The 23836-nt window shown below is 40.9% G+C and overlaps 1 protein-coding gene across 1 annotated transcript; it reads right to left on the bottom strand.

Moving 5' to 3' along the window:
- Positions 1-6850: 6850 nt before the first annotated feature.
- Positions 6851-10097, bottom strand: LOC306975590 (uncharacterized protein). The gene is made up of 4 exons (XM_079573179.1): positions 10032-10097; positions 9714-9955; positions 8157-8212; positions 6851-8064 (listed from the first exon to the last, which is right to left on the bottom strand). Exons 2-4 carry the CDS (start codon positions 9786-9788, stop codon positions 6855-6857), a joined length of 1341 nt encoding a protein of 446 aa, XP_079429305.1. The 5' UTR covers positions 9789-9955; positions 10032-10097; the 3' UTR covers positions 6851-6854.
- Positions 10098-23836: the final 13739 nt, after the last annotated feature.

The following is a 23836-nucleotide window of genomic DNA, read 5'->3' as shown; positions in this document are numbered from 1 at the left end:
CGTGCACCTTTCCTTATAGACACGCCCCGTTCCCTCGCTTGTACAAATCGGTGGAGCACTGCGTTTAAACTATTTAGGACACTTCCCCCCCCCCCCTCTTCTTCTTCTTCTTCCTCCAAGCGTTCACTGCTGCAACTACTGTACGACTTACTGCTTTAACAACATTACTAGACAATAATTCCTATAATAATTGTAAACAAATGTCTCTATACTATCCACGCTGGAGATAGAGAGTTTTCTCACACAGTGGAACCCAGATGAAGTAGGTTCTTTGCATGCATATACTATTATGTGTCAAAAAAAATAATATAATATTATACCTTTTTTTTTGCATCTTTAGGTGGTTATCAAAAGAGAAACCCTCTTCCCAAATGAAATGGTTGATTTATTTATCGTTGCATGGGATGTACAGTGTGTGAATTCACCCGTTCACCTCCGTAAAACGCGCGGGAGCATGCATCCCGCTGTCACCTGTTTCTATGTCACACTTTAATGCAAATTATTTGGGAGTAAAAGCAACTAAAGGCAACACGTATTTGCCAATTATCGCGGCTACTGTGGAGTTAGCTATGTTACGGTCCAGAAGGTTTGAAGCAACAAGCTAAAAATCCCCAATGTTTGTCCGACCCAAAAGTAACTACTGCCAACTTTTCGTTACGTTTGTCGTCAATAAAAAGGCTGCACCTAGAGGGGTGTAGCGCTAATTTCTCAATCATTAGCCGTAGCGGGTTTTGGCTTGCTAACTGTTACGCAAAATCAAAATGGCCCCCCAATATAGATGTATTCGATTACTGCCAAAACTGTACATTCCTATTTAGTTCTCTGTGCCATTGATATCAAATAACAAAGATTGAAGGTGGTAAATTTGGTTTCTATTGACAACATCGAAACTATAGAATAAATTGACCAATCTGGACAGCCGTATAGCTTCGAATGTATAGGCTACAGAGTCAAAGAAACTGCCAGCGCCCCTTCTACTTCTTCCAAACTGCACGGCAAATCAATAACGTTTTTATTTGGGCAATATTTAGACCAATTACTGTAAACGCAGTTGGTTATAGGCTGCAGAAAGAGCATGAAACATAGCTACTGCCAAGTTTTGTTCCCAAAATTAGGACACATTGCTCAATTTTCGGAAAGTTTTGAGCAAAGTCTCAAGTCCCCGAAAAACAAAAGTCGACCCAGATATTGCAATTACTGCCAACTTTCTCTTCTTATTTGCCACGATTCATTTTTTTTATTTCACCGTTTTGGGCATCACGACCAATATATGTTTGATTAAATGGACAATAATGTCTTGTAATGTGACCAACAGAATTTAGAAGTTAATTAAAGGTATGCAATAAATCGAGCTAGCTATTAGCAGCACCCAAAGCTGCTAATTAATGTTGAAAGTTGTATTTCAAGCTCAGAAACGACTTGTCACAGGCTCTTCTGGGACAAGGCTGGATGTACTTAAGACTTTTGTTCCCGTAGGATTTTATTGCACTCTCTCCCTCTCCATCTAAAGGCCAAAATTACTGTAATTGGTTTGGTAGATGTCGCATAATAAATGGGTGGTCGTAGAAGCTACATATCAATGTTTACAGAAATTAAAAAGCACTACTGAATAACGATTTGTGTCTTTTCGACCTTATAAATGCTGTGAGTTTTGATTTTCGAAGCCATTTCCGAAACTACTTCCATAGCAGCATTACACGGATAAGGAAGAAAAGTGTATGTTTACTGGCATTGCATTCCTGTTTATGTTGATTTTTTGTACGCAAAGTTTTATTACGTCGCGAGGTTGCGGGCGGCCATCTTGAAAATGTTGAGAGCGGGTTAGGGGCGGGTCAGAAGTACAACAGTATCTTGTGTAAAGAGGTCGATGGGATGCTTTGGGGACATGTCTCTAATGGAAAGGCACTTGAAGGTTGGAGAACTTTCCTATTTATTGCTTTTTTCCAACATTTTGAGCGCTTTTGACCAGTATTGGATGGTTATTGATATAGCCATGGCCCTAATTTGACTTGAAATCCATGGACTACACCAACCGAGTGTCTTCCGTACAAAGGATCAAGTCATAATCTGACATCCAGCAGGTAAAGATACGTTTTTCACAAATAAAAACTAATAGAAACAAAATGGCAACTAAACATTGCACCTGTTTTATGCAACTCTACCAATAAACAACAACGTAGCGACCAAAAATGCTAAGCTACATGATTTTAGCCTCCCCAAGGTGCTAGCATCAAAACCTTCTAAGCAGGAATGAATGTCCTTTAAGTATTTCATGGACTCCTTTATACAAGATGCTGCTTCTCGAGCTAGTTAGGGGGTAAATTCTGTCTACCAAGTCTGTTTTGCTTCCCTGTCGTTTAGGCTATGCAAGCACGAACCGAGCGTGTGCTTAGTCCACTGCGTAGAAGCTTCTCGCTGTTTTCTCAATCATCACTATTTCATATTTATTGATTTCATTCATTATGTTTTTTTCACCCCCCTCTCCTCCTCCTCCCTCCCCCTCCTCTGCTGGGCCTCTCTCTGTCCCACTCTCGTCTCGTAAATGTTTATAATAATATGAAGACCATGAAACCAGTGACTGTACTTTTTGTTTTTTCTTCTATTGTTTTTTTTTTTTTTTTACATGTGGCATGTGTTGCACCCAAATTAATTCTGTCGTGACAAAAATAAATAAACCATCAACAGGCTTTTTCAAAAGAATCCGCTGTGTCTCATGTAATGTTTTCGTCAGACGTAGATTCATGCTTTGGGTCTCAGGGTTCACCCATGTCTAAGAAACTAATGAGAAATTAACTTGAGCCTTGAATTTCAACGTTCTGATAAACAAGCCTGCAGGAGTTTGTGCTTATTCAAGACCATTTCCCCAATATTTGTAATAAATAGTAATATCGATTTGGTGAAAATCTAGAGCTGCACAATATATTGCAAAAAATATATCACTGTATTAGGTGATGCAATATCCGTATCATTACAAGTCACAATATATCACAAAATCACTAAAATCTTCCATCAGACTGAAATTTACAACTTACAACTAAACTCAGCCTAAAACGAAAAATGCCAGGATCTTATGAATGTGCAAAAGTTCTGCTTTACAGGAACAGGCCACTGTCTTTCCATTCTGAGATATGATCTTCCCTGAGCTTAGACGAGTTGACACGTACTAGGGCTGGGACAATCCCCTTTTGTCACGATCCGATACGTATCACGATACTCAGGGGCCGATCCGGTACGTATCTCGATTCAATAAGCAATATGTTTATCTTAAAATGTGTAAAAAGAAAACAGTCATGTGTCCAAAGTGTAGAAACCAAAGTCCATTTGACATTTATTGAAGTGTTAAGACTGAAAAATGTGCTGTTGCTGGAAAACAAAGGAGTTAATGATAAAAATGCTTCCAAACACAAGTATTAAAAGTATTGCGATACTTGATGAAGTATCAGATATTTTATCCCAGCGCTAATACATACCTGTCATATCTTTGTGCCCGTGGAAGAGCGTGGTAGCTTCCAAGTTCACGCTTGTTTGGAGCTGTAGGAATATGTTTTGAGAAATGGCCAAATGCTGATAACATCTTTGGTCGTTTTGCATGACTGAGCGCACACAAAAACCAGACAGGTACACATCAACTCGTCTAAGCTCAGGTAAGAACATATCTCAGTATGGAAAAACGGTGGCATGTTCCTTTAAAGGTCTATCTCACCAGAGAGAGTTACGGAAACTTCCAGTCATGGCAGTCTCCACAAGTCGGACTGATTGTGCGCATACAAAGGGCCCATCTCACCGGCCTGGAGACTAGAGTCACCGCTAGTCAAGGCGAGTCTCCAGGTTGTCTCGGTGAAAACGAACAGGTTCGATTGCAGCAGAGTGTAGGCATGGTCTCAAACAGCTGTGGCAATGTTGCGAACACTACTTGTTGTCCTCAACCTGTAGTGATGTCTCTACAATGTCTCTGAGACCTGTCAGATACCAAGGAGATCTTAAAGGAACAGGCAACCGTTTTAACATAGCTTAGACGAGTTGATGAGTACCTGTCTGGTCTTTGTGCGTGCCCTCAGTCACGCAAAACGACCAAGGATATTGTTAGCATTTGGCCTCTCCCAATATATTCCTATGGCTCCAAACGTGGTGAAGCTAGAATCGACCACACTCTTCCACGGGCACAAAGACCAGACAGATACGCATCAACTCGTCCAAGCCCAGGCAAGAACATGTCTCAGCATGGAAAAACAGTGGCCTGGTTCTTTAAAGAGTCGTTTAGGAGTCTCTTCTCAGTCAAGTCTCCATGCAGTCTCCGCTGAAATCGAACCTGTTCTTTTTCACTGAGACTACCTGGAGGCAAGGCATGTTCATGTATACTACGCACTTTGTACACAAGGCATTTCACTGTGCCTTAAAAAAGAAGATATGCGAAATTCCAATCAGGCTAAAGTCAAGGCAAACCACATACATACAAAAGATCAAGGCATGGGAAATACACCAGGGCAGGCGCTGGAATGTTTTCTTGAGGACTGGAAGGACAACCGGCCATTGACCGAGGGGTGGGGCTGAGGAAACGTGTTGAGGCAGACGCAGAACGACAGGGGCGTGGTTAGGGGGGTATGTGTGTGCAGTTGTTTACAAGGAGCGAAGGAGCTCAGTCCTTATCTGGTTTAGCTCCTTGACTTGGCCTTGAAGAGCTTGGAGACTCGCATTATTCTCCAGGGTGACCAGCTGCAACTAGAGTCTCCAATCAGGCCGGTGAGGTATATTTTTCCAAATTTAGCATTATTTTTATTCTATTTAAGCTTTGTTTTGCCGCTGATTTATTGTTTTCTGGAGTCTTGTTTTGACACAATTTGCTGAAAAAAGAATGACTTATGATTTGTGTTGAATTTGGAACATACAGCGTCAAAACAGCACGGCCAAAGCCCACGGACAGCTTTTACACTTACAGAAAATCACTCGATTCCAAACCGAACCCTTAATGGCTGCATTTCAAAACAAATACATTTCCCAACTCCGCTTTCACACTCATTCGGTCGCCGTTTCTCTGCTGTAACTGTAACATCATCAGCAGACCCTCTGTAACTGTAACATCATCAGCAGACCCTCTGTAACTGTAGTTCTCCGGAGCTGCTCAGATGTGCTTTTCGTGCTCTCTCTGTGATCTGGCTTCTGTCCTGGATTTTCTGAAGCAGCGAATCAGGGGAATTTCGGCCTAAACCAGTTTTCAGTCCTCATTAGAGGCTGCTGGCACCGCGCACAAGAGAACGGCCAAGTCCGAGATCTAAGACGCTTCGGCAGACGGGCGAAAAAGTTACAAGGACGGTGTTCAAATATTCAGCGGAAATGTTGAAAATTAGGATACTGCATCAAAACAACCGCACAGCTTCTCATTAAACTACAGACTATACCAGATTTAGTTTGATGGGAGATGTTTCTTTGATAGTGTACGATATTGATTGATATCTGCAGGAATGTTGAATTGCAGCGTCCACAAAATGTTTAATCTCTTACCCCAACCTGAACCAAGCACATTTTCTCCAGTTTGGCTTTACCCAAATCTAAAATGTCAAATAGAGACAGAAATGAGACGAAAACAAGGATGAAAAAGCCACAAAAACGCCAAAAATATCCTTTTAGATCAGTTTTGTAGGTCTTAGCTTTCACATGTGGCTTTACTCTGGCCTATAGGCTGCAACATTACAGATTTGGGTGAAACTGAACTGGAGAAAATGCACTTGACTATGGCGGGAGGTAGGGCTGCTCGATCATTGAAAAAATAATAATCACGATTATTTTTGTCATAATTGAAATCACAATCATTCAAACGATTATTTGTTGCCTTTAAAAAAAGTCTTTATTTTATTTATACATTCATCAATTAAAAAAACTGCTGAATATTTTCTGTTTTCTGAACAGTCATGAAAGTACAAATGATTTCAAGTTTGCCTCGATTAAGGAGAGGTCTCTGTTTCACACCTGCCCCCTGCTGGCCAGCCCTCACACCTGCGCAAGTAAACTGAGCAGCGCGACCAGATGACGTCATCACACAGCGCTGTTTGTTTTTATGTCAGGCAAAAGCACGAGCCATGGCCCGTGAAATGCGAAGGGGAAATAATCCCAGCGCCATGAAATAATGCAAGTCTGCTTTGCAAAAAAATAAAATAAAATAAAAATTCAATAAAAATAAAAAAACATTTTTTATTTTTTTTTCTGATTATGCTAATTTTGTAATTGTTTAGTGTAATAATCGAAATTGTAATCGAATTTCAATTAATTGCACAGCCCTAGCGGGAGTTAAAGCCTTACTAAGTAACTCTTACCCCTAGAGGCCATAAGCGCAACTGCAGGTGTCGTAGCAAGTTACGATTTTTGAACTTATTGTCTGTGAGAGTAAATACTACGCTGACAGGAAAGGCGAAAGGAGAGAGGGATATTGTGCATCCAATTATACAATGGAAATAATTTCTTTCACTCAAACTTGGCTGTAAATACTGTTTAAAGTGACGTTAGCCCGCAGTTAGCTTTGCCCGTTAGCCTGTTAGCTTCTTCTTCATGATTCCATTAGTGTGTATTGGTTGCTCCGGTCGGTGGCAGTCACCAATCATCCCATAAACACTTACCCAGAGGGACTACGAAAAGGATTTATTAAGGTAAACCACGTTACTTAGTACTGCTTTAAGAAGCTAAGAAGAAATATTTTTTTTATCGTCTTTACAAGTTGAAAGTGTGCTCTCTTTTTGTCACGAGTACAACAATGTGTGCAAAAATACTTTTAGGCAGACTTTATTTACTCAAACCAAGGGCGAATAAACTTATTTCAAAGATATTTTACTTATGTCTAGATTTGTCTTTTTCAAGGTGAAGTTTCAATTGAACCCCAACATTGGCTCGGCCTCAGCGTGGTCCATCAGGCTGGCCGCCCCATAGCTCTCCCTTTGCGCTGGCTGCTCTTCCGTCTGGTGCTGACGCTTCATGTGAGTCTTCAAGCAGTGGCTCTGAGTGAACGCCTTGTCGCACAGCGAGCACTTAAAGGGTTTATGCCCCGTGTGGATCTTCATGTGGTCCTTCAAGTGTCCCTTTCGCCGGCACGTGTACCCGCACACGGCACAGGTGAACGGTCTGACGCCCAGGTGGCTGTTCATGTGTTGTCTGAGATGTTTACGTGTTCCAAACTTCCTGCCACACTCCGTGCAGCTGAATGGCTTTTCTCCCGTGTGGATCTTCATGTGCACCATCAGATCTCCTTTCAACGTCTTATCACAAACGGGACACGTAACGTTGAACGACTCATCGTGTCTTTTCTGGTGATGCAACAGAAGAGATACAGTGTAGAACGACTTGCTGCAAACGTCACATAAGAAGTTTTTTTCTCGGGCGGAGTGGATTTTCTCGTGGGCTTTCAGACTTTCTTTAGTAGCCAACATCGTCCCGCATGTTTTACAGCCGAAGTTCCTCTGTCCGGTGTGAGTCAGACGGTGCCGGCAGAGAGATCGATAATCCGACAGACATTTACCGCAAACATCGCAGCAGTACTTCCGCTCGCCCGTGTGCGTCCTGTAGTGGACCCCCAGTTGTGATTTATACTTAAATAACTGAGGGCACATGTCACATTTGTAACGCTTGTCCTGGTCCTTCTCCTCAACGCACTTCTTCTCCATCATGTGTTTCTTACAAGTGTAAAAGCTCAGGAAATACCGCCCGCACGTGTCGCACTGATGCAGCTTTTGGTGAGTTTCCAGGTGACTCTTCAGCTCCTCCGGCGACTCCGTGCTCAGGCCGCAAACGCCGCACAGGCTTTTTCCGGGATTGTCGAGGTGGGTCAGAGCGTGTTTGGTTAAGATCGTCTCGGAGTTGAATAACTGTTCACACACTTTGCAGGAAACGGAGTTCAGCTTTTGCGTTCGCCTTTTCTTTCTCCTCCTTGTCTTTGGAGCGGGGTTGAACTCCTCATCTTCACTGTCCGAGTCATTATAGTCTTCGTTCTGATCAGGGGAGTCTGCAGAGGACGCGCCGTCTTTCTCGTCGGTTAATTCACTGGGATCTCCCATTTCCGATGGCGCTTCAATGACCGGATCCCTGCGTGAACAAAGAGTGGGTCAAATTAAATAAAACATCTCACTTCACTCTTCTTTATCATGAATTGAGATATTTCATTGTGAAACTCTTACTCTGTAGTGGGTTTCTCATCATGTAATAATGGAGTGTCACAGGTCTCTTCATGTCCCTTAAAACAATGTATAATGATTAGCCATCGGGTTGCACGTTTACAATATGAGATTATACAACTAGGGATGCACTGACACTGCATTCGGATATCGGACACAAGACTGAACTGATACTTGTTGTGCATCTTACCATTGTAAAAACACAACTTTCACCAACTTAACATAGGTGAATATGGCCGCGCCATATTTAAAAGCTATTACCCTGGAGGATCCAAACACTGAGGTAGTTTGACAACCTCGACTTTATTCAATCATTTGACAAGGACATTGCTAAGCAAATGTGTTGCACAAACCAGAGATAGTGTCAAGGTAGAAGCTATGGCTGGATCACCTAAAGCAGTGCTTCCCAACCAGGGGTACGAGTACAATTTCAATACTACTTTAAAAAAAAAAGAAAAGCTAGTTTTACTTCTGGTTGGTACTTGGATGAGAGAGTGTTTGGGAACATCAGGAAGCCTAGGGGAGTGGAGTGAGTGAGTGGTTGGAGGGGCCGATGCCGCAGACTGGTTGCCTTCCGTCAGTCTATCCCAGGGCAGCTGTGGCTACTATTGTAGCCACTCCATACTTAGTGAATGAATGAATGCAATGTAAAGCGTTTTGGAGTGTCCAGAAAAAGCACTTTATAAAATCAATGCATTATTATTATGATTATGAATATAATTAAAACCTTTACCTAGAGTATTTTAGCTATATTTTTATGTTATGGTCGCAACATTGAACATAACACTTATAAATACTGAATAATCTGTTTGTAATCAGTAATCACTTTGTTAAAATGTTGGCAGGATACTCGAGTTAGGGGCTACTCGGAAACAAATGCCTCAAGGGGAACGTGGGACAAAAAAGGTTGGGAACCACTGACCTAAAGCACAAAAATTATTCTGGCCACAGTTGAAAGTCTCAGTGTTTGTATTTTAGTTTATGAAATACTTTAGAATTTAGACTTTTAGAATTACTGGTGACATATTTATAATGCACAAGAAATTTAATGATCAGATGACTTTATGTTGGAAGTTGTATATGAATGTAGCCTACTATATTCAGTGTAGAAAAGGCCAGGGATCTTAATTGAATTATTTCATTAATATAAAACCCTTGATATGCAATGTCTCCTTTGCAAAGAGCCACAACCTTTTAACTCACGGAAAGTCACTTTTAAGAAAGTCTCATGGTATCGGTTGGTATCAGTAGATACTCAAACCCCAAGTATCGTATCAGAAGAAAAATGCTGCATCAGGGAAAATGGAGATTGGGACTAAAATTCTGACGCATTTTCAAGTTTCCATGTGTTTTTGATCTAGTTTGTTTAGTCAGTCAGATTGAGGACCTCAGTGCGTTGCGATAACAATAGTTTGGCAAAATATTGTACAGCCTTAAATATCCAGCCACTGTACTTTTTGTTACATCCATCTTCTTACAATTCATCCGATCACGGAGAGTGGAGTCTGAGTATTCTTTATTTAATTCAATAAATGACATAAACAATAATATTAAGATTACCTTGAGCTGAATGTAGAAATCAAACTGTTCTTGTTTTAGAGTTTGAAAGGTGGCGTAAAGCTCTGTCGCCGTCATCCTGTTTGGTAGATGAGATGATCCTTTGCTGCTGTCGGCAAAACTGGCTTCAAATGTTCTGTTTTCTCTGAGCTCAGGAAAGGTGGATCTCAGCAGGTTGATGAAGTCTGACTCGCTTAGGTTTTGTTGACACAGGATCGTCTCAACCGGCTCCTCCAGCGGCAAAGCTGAAACGCCAGTTGTTACCACATTAGAAGCAAGTTCACAAAGTCAGGAAGGTTCATGTTTTTCAATAAATTGTACCATTGTTTGATAAATCAGTGTCTGGGCTGTTCTTTAATAAACCAACCCTCAGTTTAATCAGAAGCTTTTTCTTCTCATCTGAAGAACGTTGTTTTTTCTGGCTGGGCGTCCTTTCATTTTCATTGTCACTGTCAGTCACTTTATGGTCTGACTTGGATCGTCCTGGCAACCGCCCTCTTCTTTTAACCTTTTGGGCATCGTTTATTGTGTCTGCTCCCAGACCCTCCTCCCCTGTGTTGGCAGGGCCGGACACAGCGGCCAAACTCCAATCACTTTCTTCATGATCCAACAGCGTCTCTTCACGAAACAAGTCACCTTCATTTTCCTCTGTGCTGTGAAAACACACAAAAAATATGTTGTTTTGTATTTCGGAATTGAAGAAAATTACATAATTTAGTGGAATCCTAACCATTTATCAGCTGCTGCACAGACTTTGAACTCCAGTTTCCATTCTTCTGCACTTGGATCTGTAAATAATGAAAATTACCAGACAGGAATTACCAGTAATATTATATGCAATTCTCTTTACTTTCACGATTGGTTTCAATGAAACTCATAGATGGTATTGTGTCTCAGGGCTCATTGAATCACTGACATCAATCTCAGACAGCTGTGATTAGTTGTCAGATAAGCCCAGTTAAGTGAAAAAGACTGAAAAAGGGTGTTCCACTTTATTATGCAGATCATCATTTTCAAGCAATAAGGGAAAGAAAAAGGATCTTTCTACTGATGAAAAGCGTGAAATAGTTGAATGTCTTGGTCTAGGTATTAAAATCTTCGATATTTCATGAAAGATTAAGCGTACTATGTTTGGAGATTAGTGGATGATTCAGACACACACGGGTTTGTGCAGATAAAGGCACAACATGGACGGTTTCTGCCAGACAAATACATCAGATTAAGAGAACAGCTGCTACAAAACAGCAGCTACAAAGGAGCAAACAGGTATTTGAAGCTGCTGATGCCTCTGGAGTCTCCCGAACATCAAGGTGTAGGACCCTCCAGAGGCTGCAGTTGTGCATAAACCGTCTATCCGGCCTCTCCTAAACTGTTCATTGAAGCTGATGAACAGAAACGGCTGCAGTGGCTCAGAAATACATGAAGATTCATTTTCAAACAGAGTTCTTCACTGGTGATTGCCATGCAACCCTGGATGGTCAGAGGGATGGAGTAGTGAATGGTTGGTGTTGGAAAATGGTGGCCATAAATACTGTTATCATTGGGAGCTTTTTTCAATCACATTCAAATTATCCTCTAACAGTGTTGACTTGACAGACTTGAGTCATTTGACAAAATCCGAGAAAAATATAATTTGCATAATAATTTGGAACATACTTTATATCGACTATGATGAGGTGGGTGAACCGATCAGAGCAATGCATGGTCCGTCCAAATCAAAACAAACAAGGCGGCTCATGTGAGAAAATAATGAACAACAGTTAAATAACGGAGCGAGGGCCTCACAGCAAGAAGGTCCCGTGTTCGAGGCCTGAACGGGACCTTTGTGTGTGGAGTTTGTATGTTCTCCCCATGTCTGCATAGATTTCCCCGGTTTCCCCTACCACTAAAAATGTGTACAATAGGTTCCCCTTGGGGGCCAGGACTCCCCCGAAAAAGAGATTCTCAATATAAAAGGGACTATCTTGTTTAAATAAAGGTAAAAAAGGTAAAAAAAATATATATATATAAATCTACAGATGGGCAAAAAAAGTATGTGGCCGAAAAATCCAAGGAAGTCTATATAAAATACTTTTTTTGGTAGGTAAAATTGGTAGGTATCAAGGGTAGTATCAAATAAGTGCACAAAACAAACGTTGAGATATTACATTACTATCAAATTAAACACAATACTTAAAAAAAAAAAAGACTTGATAAAATAATTAGTAAAATACTAAATCGCAGCTGAAATTGAACTAAAATAGGAAAGTCATGCATACATTTTTAAGGGATTTTCTGTCAGGTTGTGTTTCGCAAAAGAGGAAAAGTCAGATGAACAGATTTTATGATACATTGTAGAGATTTACAGGCTTGTTCTAATGTACAAATTGTATATTTTCTTATCTATTAAAGAAACCACAACTCCACCGGACACAAACAGTGAGGATGCGCCACAGACCTGTTCTGTGGAGCTGCAGCCCCGCGTCCTGTTGCTTCTTCCTGCTGTGACTTAACTCTCGCTTCAAAAGCAAAACTTCAGCCTCGTATCCGGCGACTGTCGCCTCCACCGCCGCCAGGACCTCCCGCATGGCCGCGGTCATTTTATCGATGACCAGCCGTCTCAGAATCTCCACTTTAGACTGTTTTTGGATATCAGCTTCCATCTCTCCACGATAGTAAACAAAGCTTCTTCTTCTTCTTTCGATTATTGGCGGGCGGCAACCAGTAAACAAAGCTACTTCCGGTATTGTGTATTATCCTCTTTACTCCGAGTAGAACACCGATATATTCCATATTTGGTTCCGGGTATTCATTTTTTTATTATTATTATTTTTTTTTACTATTTAAATCTTTTTGGTTTTAGTCAACATTTAGTCAAACAATTCTATATAACTTGAGTCCATTCAGTAAAAAAAAATAATAAAAAAATACTGGCGATAAGAAGTACTTTTTATTTGCATGTTATTTATCTAGTCTTTTTTTTTTTAAAGCCACAACATCATACATTGAATCCAATCAGCAGAATAAAGTCGCCCACACGCATTTATTTTATTACAGTTATTTTTATTGATGAAAATGCCCAATCAGACATCTCCAGCTCGTTTCCATGGAGATGTTGACTTAATATGAGATTTAACCTCTTAACCCCTGCCTTAACAAAGTGCATTTTCTCCAGTTTGGCTTTGCCCAAATCTAAAAGCTTCTCGACTGGAGCTCACAGGCCAATGTAACACCTCATTTGAAAGCTAAGACCTACAAAACTAACTACATCATTCGTGTTATGATTGTCACGTTTTCATCACATTTTTGTTGAGTTTTTTAATGTGTTTTGGTCAAATTACATTACATTATAAAATGGCATCAAAATGCTATAAAAAGGCATCGAAAAGGTGACAGAAATGTGGCGAAAAACGAGACTGGACCTCAAATGGGAGCCAACCACCAGCTCCCTCATCAAGAAAGCCCAGCAGAGGATGTTCTTCCTGCGGCAGCTGAGGAAACTTAAAGAGGGGGTATTATGCTTTTTTCAATCACATAGCACCAGTCTATATCACACTACAATGATGACGGAACCTTCTGTTGGTTTGTAAATGCAGTAAATTAGAAAAACTGCCTTGTATAATTTGCTCTCTCAAAATGGCTGTAGTGAATGTCTTGAAATAGGCCTCTGTCTCTTTAAGAACCTCTGACTCTTTCCGACACGCCCCCTCCACACGCTGTCTGTGGCATCAGTGGGGAGGGGGCTCTGCTGAGGGGCAGTGGTTGGTTAATCGGCTGGTGACGAAAGCTCGAGGCGTCTCCAGGAGGTGGGGGCGTTCCTAGGAGGACTCAGGCAAACCTATCCCTAAAATGGCCGCCATCAGAGTTTTTACAGATTACTCAAAAATACATGAATGTGCCAAGGCAACACTTCAGGCATGTTTTTAAATGAGGGAATGACATAATAACATTATGTAGAGCTTGAAAAAGTCGATTTTGCATAATACCCCCCCCTTTAATGATGATAAAAACCTGACCTCAAATGCACTGGACTGAGTAGAACATGGAGAGTGTGGTTTGTCCGTGATGCCTGACTTTACCCAGACTCTGCTCTACCCAGAAACGCTGGTCTTTGGTTTGTTTTGACGGCGGGAAAGCGACAGACCGCAGTGACTCACCTGAGGCCGGTCTGCAGCTTGTCTTTCATTCCTTTCTCTTCGAACTTTTCTGACTCACGGCTGCACTTTTCTCAGCGGCGCCTTTTCAACAGGACGTCAGCGAGCAGCGGGGAGCGGAGGAGAAAGGTTCCACAAGCCAAATGGACCCTCTGTATTTGCATTTAATGAATAGGATTAAATTATGAACCGCCGGCGCCGCTGCGGTGGAGCCTCGGTGAAAATCAGCGCCTGCAAAATGAAGTCTCGTCCACAGGATTGTTCTGTACTGTAAAGATAGGAGAAAGGCGCGGGAGGAGCTCGGACTAAAGCCGCTGCTCCTCCTTATGATGGTGAGATGGATTTACATGCAATTGAGTATCCAGGTTGTTATTTTAATAATCCTGGTTTTGTTTTTGTCCATGTAAATGCTATATCTTGATTTCCGCTTTCTGGATTAGCCAATGTCAAGGTTATAAGAGACCAGGAAAGTCTCACTAGATATTCCTTTTCTCCAGCGATTGTATCTGGAGGCTAAACAAAACACCACAGTAAACGTTACGAAACACTGCAGTAGCTTCAGTGTCTGTCAGCGCTGCTCTCAAACTAAACTGTCACTTCTGCATTATGCACAAAACTACACTGCATTATGATTTATCAGCTATTTATCAGTGACAGTGTTCAGTGCTTCTTTGGATAGTTCTTGTCACTGTCTTTAAAGAAATGCAAAAAAAAGCTTCTTTGCGTATTTGTCATTAGCCCCGCCCCTTTCTGGAGCCTAAACATCCGGGGTACTGCAGTAAATCATGTAAACAGGGAGTTGAGAGTTCTGGTTTCCCTGATGAATGTAAACAGTATGTCCACCATATTACAAGCAGAGGTGGATGGTAGACCTACTCACATTTACACAAGTAATTTCTGATTTTTTTTAAATGTGCTTTAATAAAAAATAAATAAATAAATAAAGTGCATTGGATACATGTTACCCTCCTGGAACTGCTACTTAACGTGGTGGAGGGGTTTGAGCGCCCAAATGATCCTGGAGCTCTGTTGTCAAGGGCTTCGTGCCCCTGGTAGGGTCTCCCAGGGTAAACAGGTCCTAAGAGCGGTTCTGAAGCCCCTCATGAGAGACCAACAGGCCCGGTTAGAACCATGAGGCCGTCCTTCTGAGCCATAGGGGCTGGTGCAGCTCCAACAGCCCCCATGACTTGGAAAAAGGAAAGTGGAAGAAAATGGATGGATGGAAGCAACTGTACTTTTGCAATTAGTTTTTTCATATAGCAATTTTTATTATTATAGTAAAAAGATAAATAAATAAAACTGGTGACACTGTCGTAGATCTGTCTCGGCTCCGGTTCTGCAGCTTTCTATTATTGACCTTATCCCAGAATCCAAATTACAGTATTTTACTGTAATTGCAATTTACAGTATAAAATAAACTGTTGATATTACAGGAAACTACTGCTGAAATTGCAGAAACCCGTCAGTGTAGCATCACAGTCTTCAGCCCTAACTGTGGAGGAACCCCAGTCCAACAGGGTCTGGACAATCAGAACTGAAGCTCCAACAATAACTGGACGTTCTTGGCCCGACTGCAGAGAGACTCCCATCAGCCCAGGGTCTATCCACAGCCTGTCCGTCCATGGGAGTGGATCTACCTCTCCTTCTGTGGTTCTCCCGAGGTTTCTCTTTTCTCCCACTGGGTTTATGAGTTTTTCCAAAGGACAGGGACATCCGCGCACCATGATTATTTGGACATGACCTCTGTTTAATTGGACACTGTGTTCGCCTTGACATTACATTTGCTTGGACTTTACATTATTGTTTTGTTTCATTGTTTTAATGTGAGGCAACTTCTTTATGATGCAGGAAAGATTTTGCTGAGGAAAAACCCTCAAATGGTTATTGTCATTACAGCATTAAAGACCGTTATGGAAAATCTCCTTTTCTCTCTTGTTCCACAGGCACAAAGGGACACGTAAATGCCTTTGTGGATGTGGACTGACTTCAGGAACTCGACTGTCAACTTTTACGCCCAGTTTTTATGCGAGAATAAATCAGTGACATTTATGGAGGATAAAAATAGTCGGCGCTGCTCTCAAAGTAAATGAATGACGCAGCGGCACCGCGTTGTAAAGACCACGCTTTATATACAGAGAAAGTATCAGGCAATTTATCTTATATGACCATCTTTTAATCAAAGAATCAAGAAGAGAATTCGAGAGACAAATACTGACTTACTACACTTTAACTTTAGGTTTAATCTCTTAATTCAAGTAAATGTACTGTATGCCATTTCCTCCTTAAAATGATCATTGTTTTTACAGTGTATATGAACTTGACCTTGACATGTTTTTTTGTTTATGTATTTTTCAACTATCACAATATAAAACTATATGTGTCTATATCTTGTATTTTATTCTATTTATTGAGAGACATGTGAACGTCTTAACCCCCTGAACTGAGCACATTTTCTCCGCTTTGCCATTATTCAAAACTAAAAACGTCTTGGAAAAAAAAGCCACAGAGAGCAACAAAAGAGAGATGAAAATGTGACAAAAAGCAGCAAAAGAGTAAAAACAAAAAAAGCCACCCAGTTTTGTCATGTGACTTACACAAAAAGCGACAAAACCGCACCAATAAAGCAACAAAAATGCAAAAAAAAAAGCCTCAAAATTGCAAAAAAGTGACCAAAAATGCAAAAAAAATGAGACAGAAAAGTGACAAAAATGAGGGGGAAAAAAGTGGAAAAAAATGTGACAAAAATGTGACAAAAAATGAGGGGGGAAAAAATGTGACAAAAATGTGACAAAAAATGAGGGGGAAAAAAGTGGAAAAAAATGTGACAAAAATGCGGCAAAAACGTGACAAAGAAGTGACAAAAATGAGGGGGGGAAAAGTGGAAAAAAATGTGACAAAAATGTGACAAAAATGTGGAAAAAAAATGCAGCAAAAACGTGACAAAAAAGTGACAAAAAGTGATGAAGAAGAGACAAAAATGGGACAAAAATGAGACAGAAAAGTGACAAAAATGAGGGGGGAAAAAGTGGGAAAAAAATGTGACAAAAATGTGGCAAAAACGTGACAAAAATGGGACAAAAAGTGATGAAGAAGAGACAAAAATGTGACAAAAATGTGACAAAAATGAGGGGGAAAAAAGTGGAAAAAAAATGTGACAAAAATGCGGCAAAAACTTGACAAAAATGTGACAAAAAGTGATGAAGAAGAGACAAAAATGGTACAAAAATGAGACAGAAAAGTGACAAAAATGAGGGGGAAAAAAGTGGAAAAAAATGTGACAAAAAGTGATGAAGAAGAGACAAAAATGGGACAAAAATGAGACAGAAAAGTGACAAAAATGAGGGGGGGAAAAGTGGGAAAAAAACGTGACAAAAATGTGACAAAAATGCGGCAAAAACGTGACAAAAATGTGACAAAAATGTGGCAAAAACGTGACAAAAATGTGACAAAAATGAGGGGGGGGGAGTGGAAAAAAATGTGACAAAAATGTGGAAAAAAATGCAGCAAAAACGTGACAAAAAAGTGACAAAAAGTGATGAAGAAGAGACAAAAATGTGACAAAAATTAGACAAAAATGCGGCAAAAACGTGACAAAAATGTGACAAAAAGTGATGAAGAAGAGACAAAAATGTGACAAAAATTAGACAAAAATGCGGCAAAAACGTGACAAAAATGTGACAAAAAGTGATGAAGAAGAGACAAAAATGGGACAAAAATGAGACAGAAAAGTGACAAAAATGAGGGGGAAAAAAGTGGGAAAAAAATGTGACAAAAATGTGGCAAAAACGTGACAAAAATGTGACAAAAAGTGATGAAGAGACAAAAATATGACAAAAACGTGACAAAAAAGGGACAGAAAAGGAACACAAATGTGCAAAAGAAGCCACAAAAAAGCATTAAAAAAAAGCACCATGGCATGTGTGGACAAAGATCCGTTTAGATCAGCTTTGTAGGTCTTAGCTTTCAAATAAGACGTTACACACTGACCTAAAGACTCTCGTCCAGAAGGTTTAAGATTTGGGTATGGCTAAACTGGAGAAAATGCGCTGTTAGAGGTTAACCAGTGTGGCTTTAAAACACATTAGCTACTAAAGTATAAAAATGTGTAAATGCAGATTATCCCAGATCTACCGCCTCAGTAACTAAAGTGCACAAACAGAAGAAAAAGACCGACCACAAATCATCCGTATTATGATTATTTTTATTTTTCACATTACTATAAACCTTTAACAAAATAAAAACTTGGTCGGCTCGGACTGCTGTTCTCTCAAGTGAAAATCCATCAGTGCTTTACACCGTCACGTTCACACTGTGAGGTAATGAATCAACGGGAACAAAAGGTTTAGGGTTTCATGAAGAAATCAACCAAACCCAGCGTTTAAGTGGAAAAAGGCTCATCATGGCACACAATGGATTTGACAATGTGCTAAATCTGTTCAACACTGCCTCCTGGTGGACAAACACCGGGCACTACAAGTCAGAACAGCGTGAAAAATACCTGTCATTATAAATAAGCTCTGTTTTTATGGATCAGTCAAATCATCTGTGAATCCTATGAGAGAAAAATACAAGTTTAAAAGACTCTCCTACTGAAACTCCATCATTACCTCAGTCAAATATATTTCACTGACACAACCGCCCTGCTTATAGTGGAAAACACCCACATCTCCAGTGCAATAACGACACATTCAGGAAATCAATCACAACAACAGAATTAAAAGAATAAATTAAAAATACATAATTTAACTGGATTCCACCGAGAAACATTCAAGATTTCATGAGCTCGTAGTCACTGCAAATGGAGGTCGTTCCTGAGACACAAAGGACTTCTGCGTTTAGGGTGGTCTTTGTCTTTGAAGTGGTGAACGAACGTGGCAAAACTGAGAGGAGAAACTGTGGACACGCGGTGGTGAAGGTTGGCATTAACTCGGAAGTAAGGCATCTTTCCCGGATTATGAGCTTCAAGCGGTGTGTCCTCTTCAAAACAGACCTGGAGTTACGTTTTCCTTCATTCATGCATGTATGAATAATCCCGATTACAAGTCTCTGTCCTTCTCAAGAACTTAAAGGGGACACATCATGCGTAATGTTCTGCTTTGAGCCCACAGCCTGTTATTTGTTTTTGCTAAAGGCGCTAGAACATCGGAGAGAGATGCAAAGGGTCCATCTCACCAGCCTGGAGACTAGTTGGAGACTCGAGTTGCTGCTGGTCACATCAGGGGCGGACTGGCCATATGTCCATTCTGGAAGAGCACAGAAGGGCCACTGGCTCGAGGACCACCAGTCCCGCCTCAACCGAGCTTTACACAAATCTAAAAGTTTAAAAGAAAAGCATCAAAATATCGAGAAAAAGAGGATGAAAAAACAACAAAAACGTGAGAAAAACACAACAAAAAAATGATAGAAAAAATAATTAAAAAAACAACAAAAATATGACAAAAATGACGTGACGAAAAGTTTCCATCACTTTTGTAGGTCTTGGCTTTCAAATGAGGCGTTGCATTGTTGCTCTCCAGTCGAGAAGCTTTTAGATTTGGGTAAAGCCCAGCATAAAAAAACATGAATCTAAAAGGAGTTCCGTGGTGTATGGTGTGCCACAAGGTTCAATTTTGGGACCATTATTATTTATTATTTATATTTATGATTTTGCTTCTGTTTTTACGACCACCTTTCCCGTTCTTTTTGCTGATGATGCCAATCAAAAAAATAAATTAAAAAAAAGCCGAAATGGGGAAAATGCACTCGGTTAAGGCGGGGGGTAAGAGGTTAAAATATGTATTTGTGGAAGTGTCACAATTACGCTAATTTGGGCCAGGCTGGTCAGAGTCCAGGGCTGTTTTTCAGTCCCAGTCCGCCCCTGGGTCAGGTAACAGGTTCTATTACAGCAGAGTCTCCTCATGGTATCCGAGAGATCCACCTGACCTTTTGGTTTGGGTGGTTGGTCGTTTGTTTACTTTATTGTCCCCGTAGAGAAATTTGTCCTCTGCCTTTAACCCATCCTTCGATGCCGCTAGGGTGTAAGGAACAGTGGTCGACGGCAGTGCAGCGCCCGGGGACCCATCTCCATGATGTGGAGCCAGGCTGATGGTCAGAATCACCTGGCTGAAGGACTCACCTATTGCACATGTTTTGTTGTGGTAGGGGAAACCTACGCAGACACGTGGAGAACATGCCACACAGAAAGGCCCTGTCCTGTAGGAATCGAACCCGGAACCTTCTAGCTGTGAAGCGGAGGCACTAACTGCTTGAGTCCGCGATGACCTCTCGGAGACCATGCAGAGACAACATGGAGTCTTTTTCAAGTCTCGGTCTGTCAGTCTGTTTGTTCGTTTTCACTGAGACTACCACGGGACGTCTTCGAGAGATCTCCGTGACCAGCGGCGACTCGAGTGGGATAAGAACATATCTCAGTATGTAAAAACGGTGAACTATTCCTATAATAACTTCTCTCATCAGCAATTAAAGGAGTTTAGATCAGAAACAGGAAAGTGTGGCTCCAAAAGACCAGGGGCCAAACCTCCGCACTGAGGCGTAGCAATATTACTACGCCTTGCAATATAGTTCCCCTTTTTATCCGCCCAGTACATCGACATGTTTTATTGGTAGCAACTAGCTTCAGCCCAGTTTGGAGCTATGCTTATGCTGGGAGAGGCTAAATGCTAACGGCGTCTGTGCTCTGTTTACGTGACTGAGGGCAAGCGTAAAGACCAGACAGCTACACATCAACTCGTCTCAGCTCAGGTAAGAACATATCTCAGTGTTTAAAAACGGTGGCCTGTTCCTACAACGGGGCTTCTGGGGGATGTACTGGAAAAAATGTTTATGATTGTGGGTCGGGACCCAAAAGTGGACGAGCCTTTCAAAAATATCTATTTCATTATTTTGATCATGATTACAGACATTTAGTCTTATTAGAGGCGTATCAAAGAAATATTTGTAAAGAAAATGCACTATTTTGCATTAGGGCTGGGACAAAATATTCTATAGTATTGCAATACTTTGTGCTGCAATACCAAGTATTGTTACTTTATCAAGTATCGTAATACTTATCGTAATACTAATGTAGGTGGAAATGCGTTATATAAATTGAGACCATTTACTTTCAATACTAGAGTTTGGAGGCATGTTTATCATGCACTTTGTTTACCAGTAACAGCATTTTGAAAAGTGTATTAACACAAAATGTAACTAGACTAAACTTTTTCCTTATCATAATTACTCACTGTATCACAATAAGCATCGGATCGGCCCCTGAGTATCGTGATGAATATCGTATCGTGACAAAAGTTCATCGTCCCAGCCCTATTTCACATTACATATAGCAAGTTAAATTCTGTTTTGGCTCTTTGTGATCTTATGGAGACGACGTCTTCGTAAAGAACAGGAAAAGCGTGTAAGGCTGGATTTCCTTTCCACTGCACACATTTCACACTTATGCATGATGTGTCCACTTTAAAACACGACTCCTTCCTGATTTCAAAGTTCTTACACCTTCACCAGACTCTTCGTGAAACTAGGTTGTATTGGCCGTCACATTTACCTGAACATCACCAACAAACTCCCTTTCTCTTCATTCATAAAAAAAAACATTGTTCAAAACTGATACACAAAACGTTGCATTGACTCGGTGGGAGGACAGCGAGAGGAAGCGTCGATATGGTTCGGACTGGTTTGGCACGGCCCAGTCTTCGTTTGTCAGTGAGAAACACATGATGGTCGTCCGTGTTCAGCCTGGCAGTGGTGAAGGCAACACTCCTGGAGAAAAGTGCTCGGAAACAGCATCACGATTAAGTCCGTCCACCGTCGACTGCGGCAAAAAACGTCAGAGAGAAGGTTCATGTGCACAAAGTATTTATGTGGCTGGAAAAGGCTGCGTTCATGGGCTGGACTTCGAGCGGAAACCTGAATCTTTGTCAGGTTTGAGTCAGAAAACTTGCAATGCTTTCAGGTTTTTGGGACAATTTGGTCTCTTAGCAAATAAACTTTCACCTGGAGACTAAAGAATACCTCATCTTCACAATAACATGTTTCATTATTGCACTGATTCAATGTTTCGCCGTAGATTTATTTGGGAAATTGCAATTTCAGGGGCCATTTTCTCAAAATGTGTTTTTCGGAGGGATTTTTTTTTTTTTACATCTTCTTTCTCGCCTGAATTACTGAGTTTTGAATTTCAAAAAACAATCCATGATCCCACAGCATTAACACTTATAATAACTACACATTATTTAGCCTTAATAAATGATGACTTAACACTTAATTCATCATGAACAATTGATTAGTTAAGAGTGATTTAAAGCAGTACTAATGGTGCGTTCCAGGCAACTGGTAAATTTACCACTTCCCCACTTGGAGAAATGCCTTGGAACGCCGCGTGAACTGGTACACTACAAAAAGTAAATATCAAGCATTGGCTTAAATGACTTGAATTGAGGAAATGTATCTTGTTTTGAGCGGTTTTAACTCATTCAGACACTTTTCCTGATCGGACCAAGTTTATTTTGCTTGTTTGAGGACATTTCAGACCAGTTCTAGGGTAAATCTCGCTTGAAATAAGAAAGTAAAATTGCCAATGAGATAAGACCAATTTTCTTATCCCATTGGCAAAGAAAATGACCTGAAATAAGGATGAAATGTATTGAAACGAGTCAGAAACATCTCAGAACAAGTGAAATAATCTTGGACAAATGCCCAAGAACTTCTTAACTCGTCAAAACAACTAAAATTTGGATTATTGTGCTCAAATTGAGATGTTTATACTGATCTAGTTAAATACTTTTTGCAGTGTAATTACAACTTGTAAACTCGGACACCTAAAGACTGCTACGAGTTCGTATACGAGATGAAGACAGTAGAGGCGCCCCCCAGTGGAACAGTGCTGCTAATGTTAAAACTCACAGCTTTCACCATAACGTTATGTCGCATGTTTTTAATTATATCTTGTTTGGAGAACCGTTCATAAAACGTTAGCATCGGATGAACTAACTGTTGTAGCATTAGCATTTTTGTTTACATACAAGCTTAATCACCTGGAACCAATGGCCGCTGGCTGCCCTGCTTTTTGACCACAAACGTGGGGGCCGCCATTGCTCCGCCGTTGCTGTAGTACCTCCATATCGCCGCTAGGCCCCCATTGAAAAGCATTGGACTTTAGACACGTTAAAAACTACTTTAAAGCCTGGTTTCAATTGTTTCAACGCTAGACTAGGCTAGATCTTCCTCCTGAGATAACGCTGGGTTAATAACAATATATGAAACGAGGCTGGTTTTCGTAATATGATTTTTTGAAATCTCGTACTTAATGAGGCTCTGACTGTTAGCATTGGAGCAGCGCGAGCTACACGTCACACAAGGGCCGAGTCTACGGTGAAAATCCCGCCCGTATGTCCTTTTTAGGAACATGCTTCGTCAGAGCTGGGGAGGGGGAGCCTGTAAATCCGCCATGAATTGCCCCACGGCCGTGGTCATTCTGGTAAACGGGGAGGAGTGAGCATAAGACGTCCATTATTTTCTACAGTCTATGCCTGGAACGCACTGAGGTCATAACCGGTAACTTTAAAGTGGGAAAAATACCATTTACCATTTGCCTGGAACGCACCGTAAGCAACTCATGCCCCTAGAGGCCATAAGCGCCACTGCAGGTGTCGTAGCAAACTACACTGACAGAAAAGACAAAGGGACAGAGGGATATTGTTCATCCAATTACACAATAGAGATACTTTTTCCACTCAAACTTGGCTGTAAATACTGCTTAAGTGGCGCTAGCCCGCAGTTAGCTTTGCCCGTTAGCTTCTTCTTCGTGATTCCATTAGTGTGTATTGGTGACTCGTACCCGGAGGCAGCTAAAGTGCAATAGTGGTTTTCTGGCCAGAGACACCAGGGGGAGATGAAAGACCCCCCAATCGTCCCATTAACACTTGTATTCCCCCAGAGGGACTACGAAAAGGATTTATTAAGGTAAACAACTTACTTAGTATTGCTTTAAAAAACAAC

Source organism: Gobius niger (genome assembly GCF_951799975.1).
Source record: "Gobius niger genome assembly, chromosome: 16".
Lineage (NCBI taxonomy): Eukaryota > Metazoa > Chordata > Actinopteri > Gobiiformes > Gobiidae > Gobius > Gobius niger.
The sequence above is the reverse complement of the archived record's forward strand: the minus strand, read 5'-3'. Positions and strand labels throughout refer to the sequence as shown.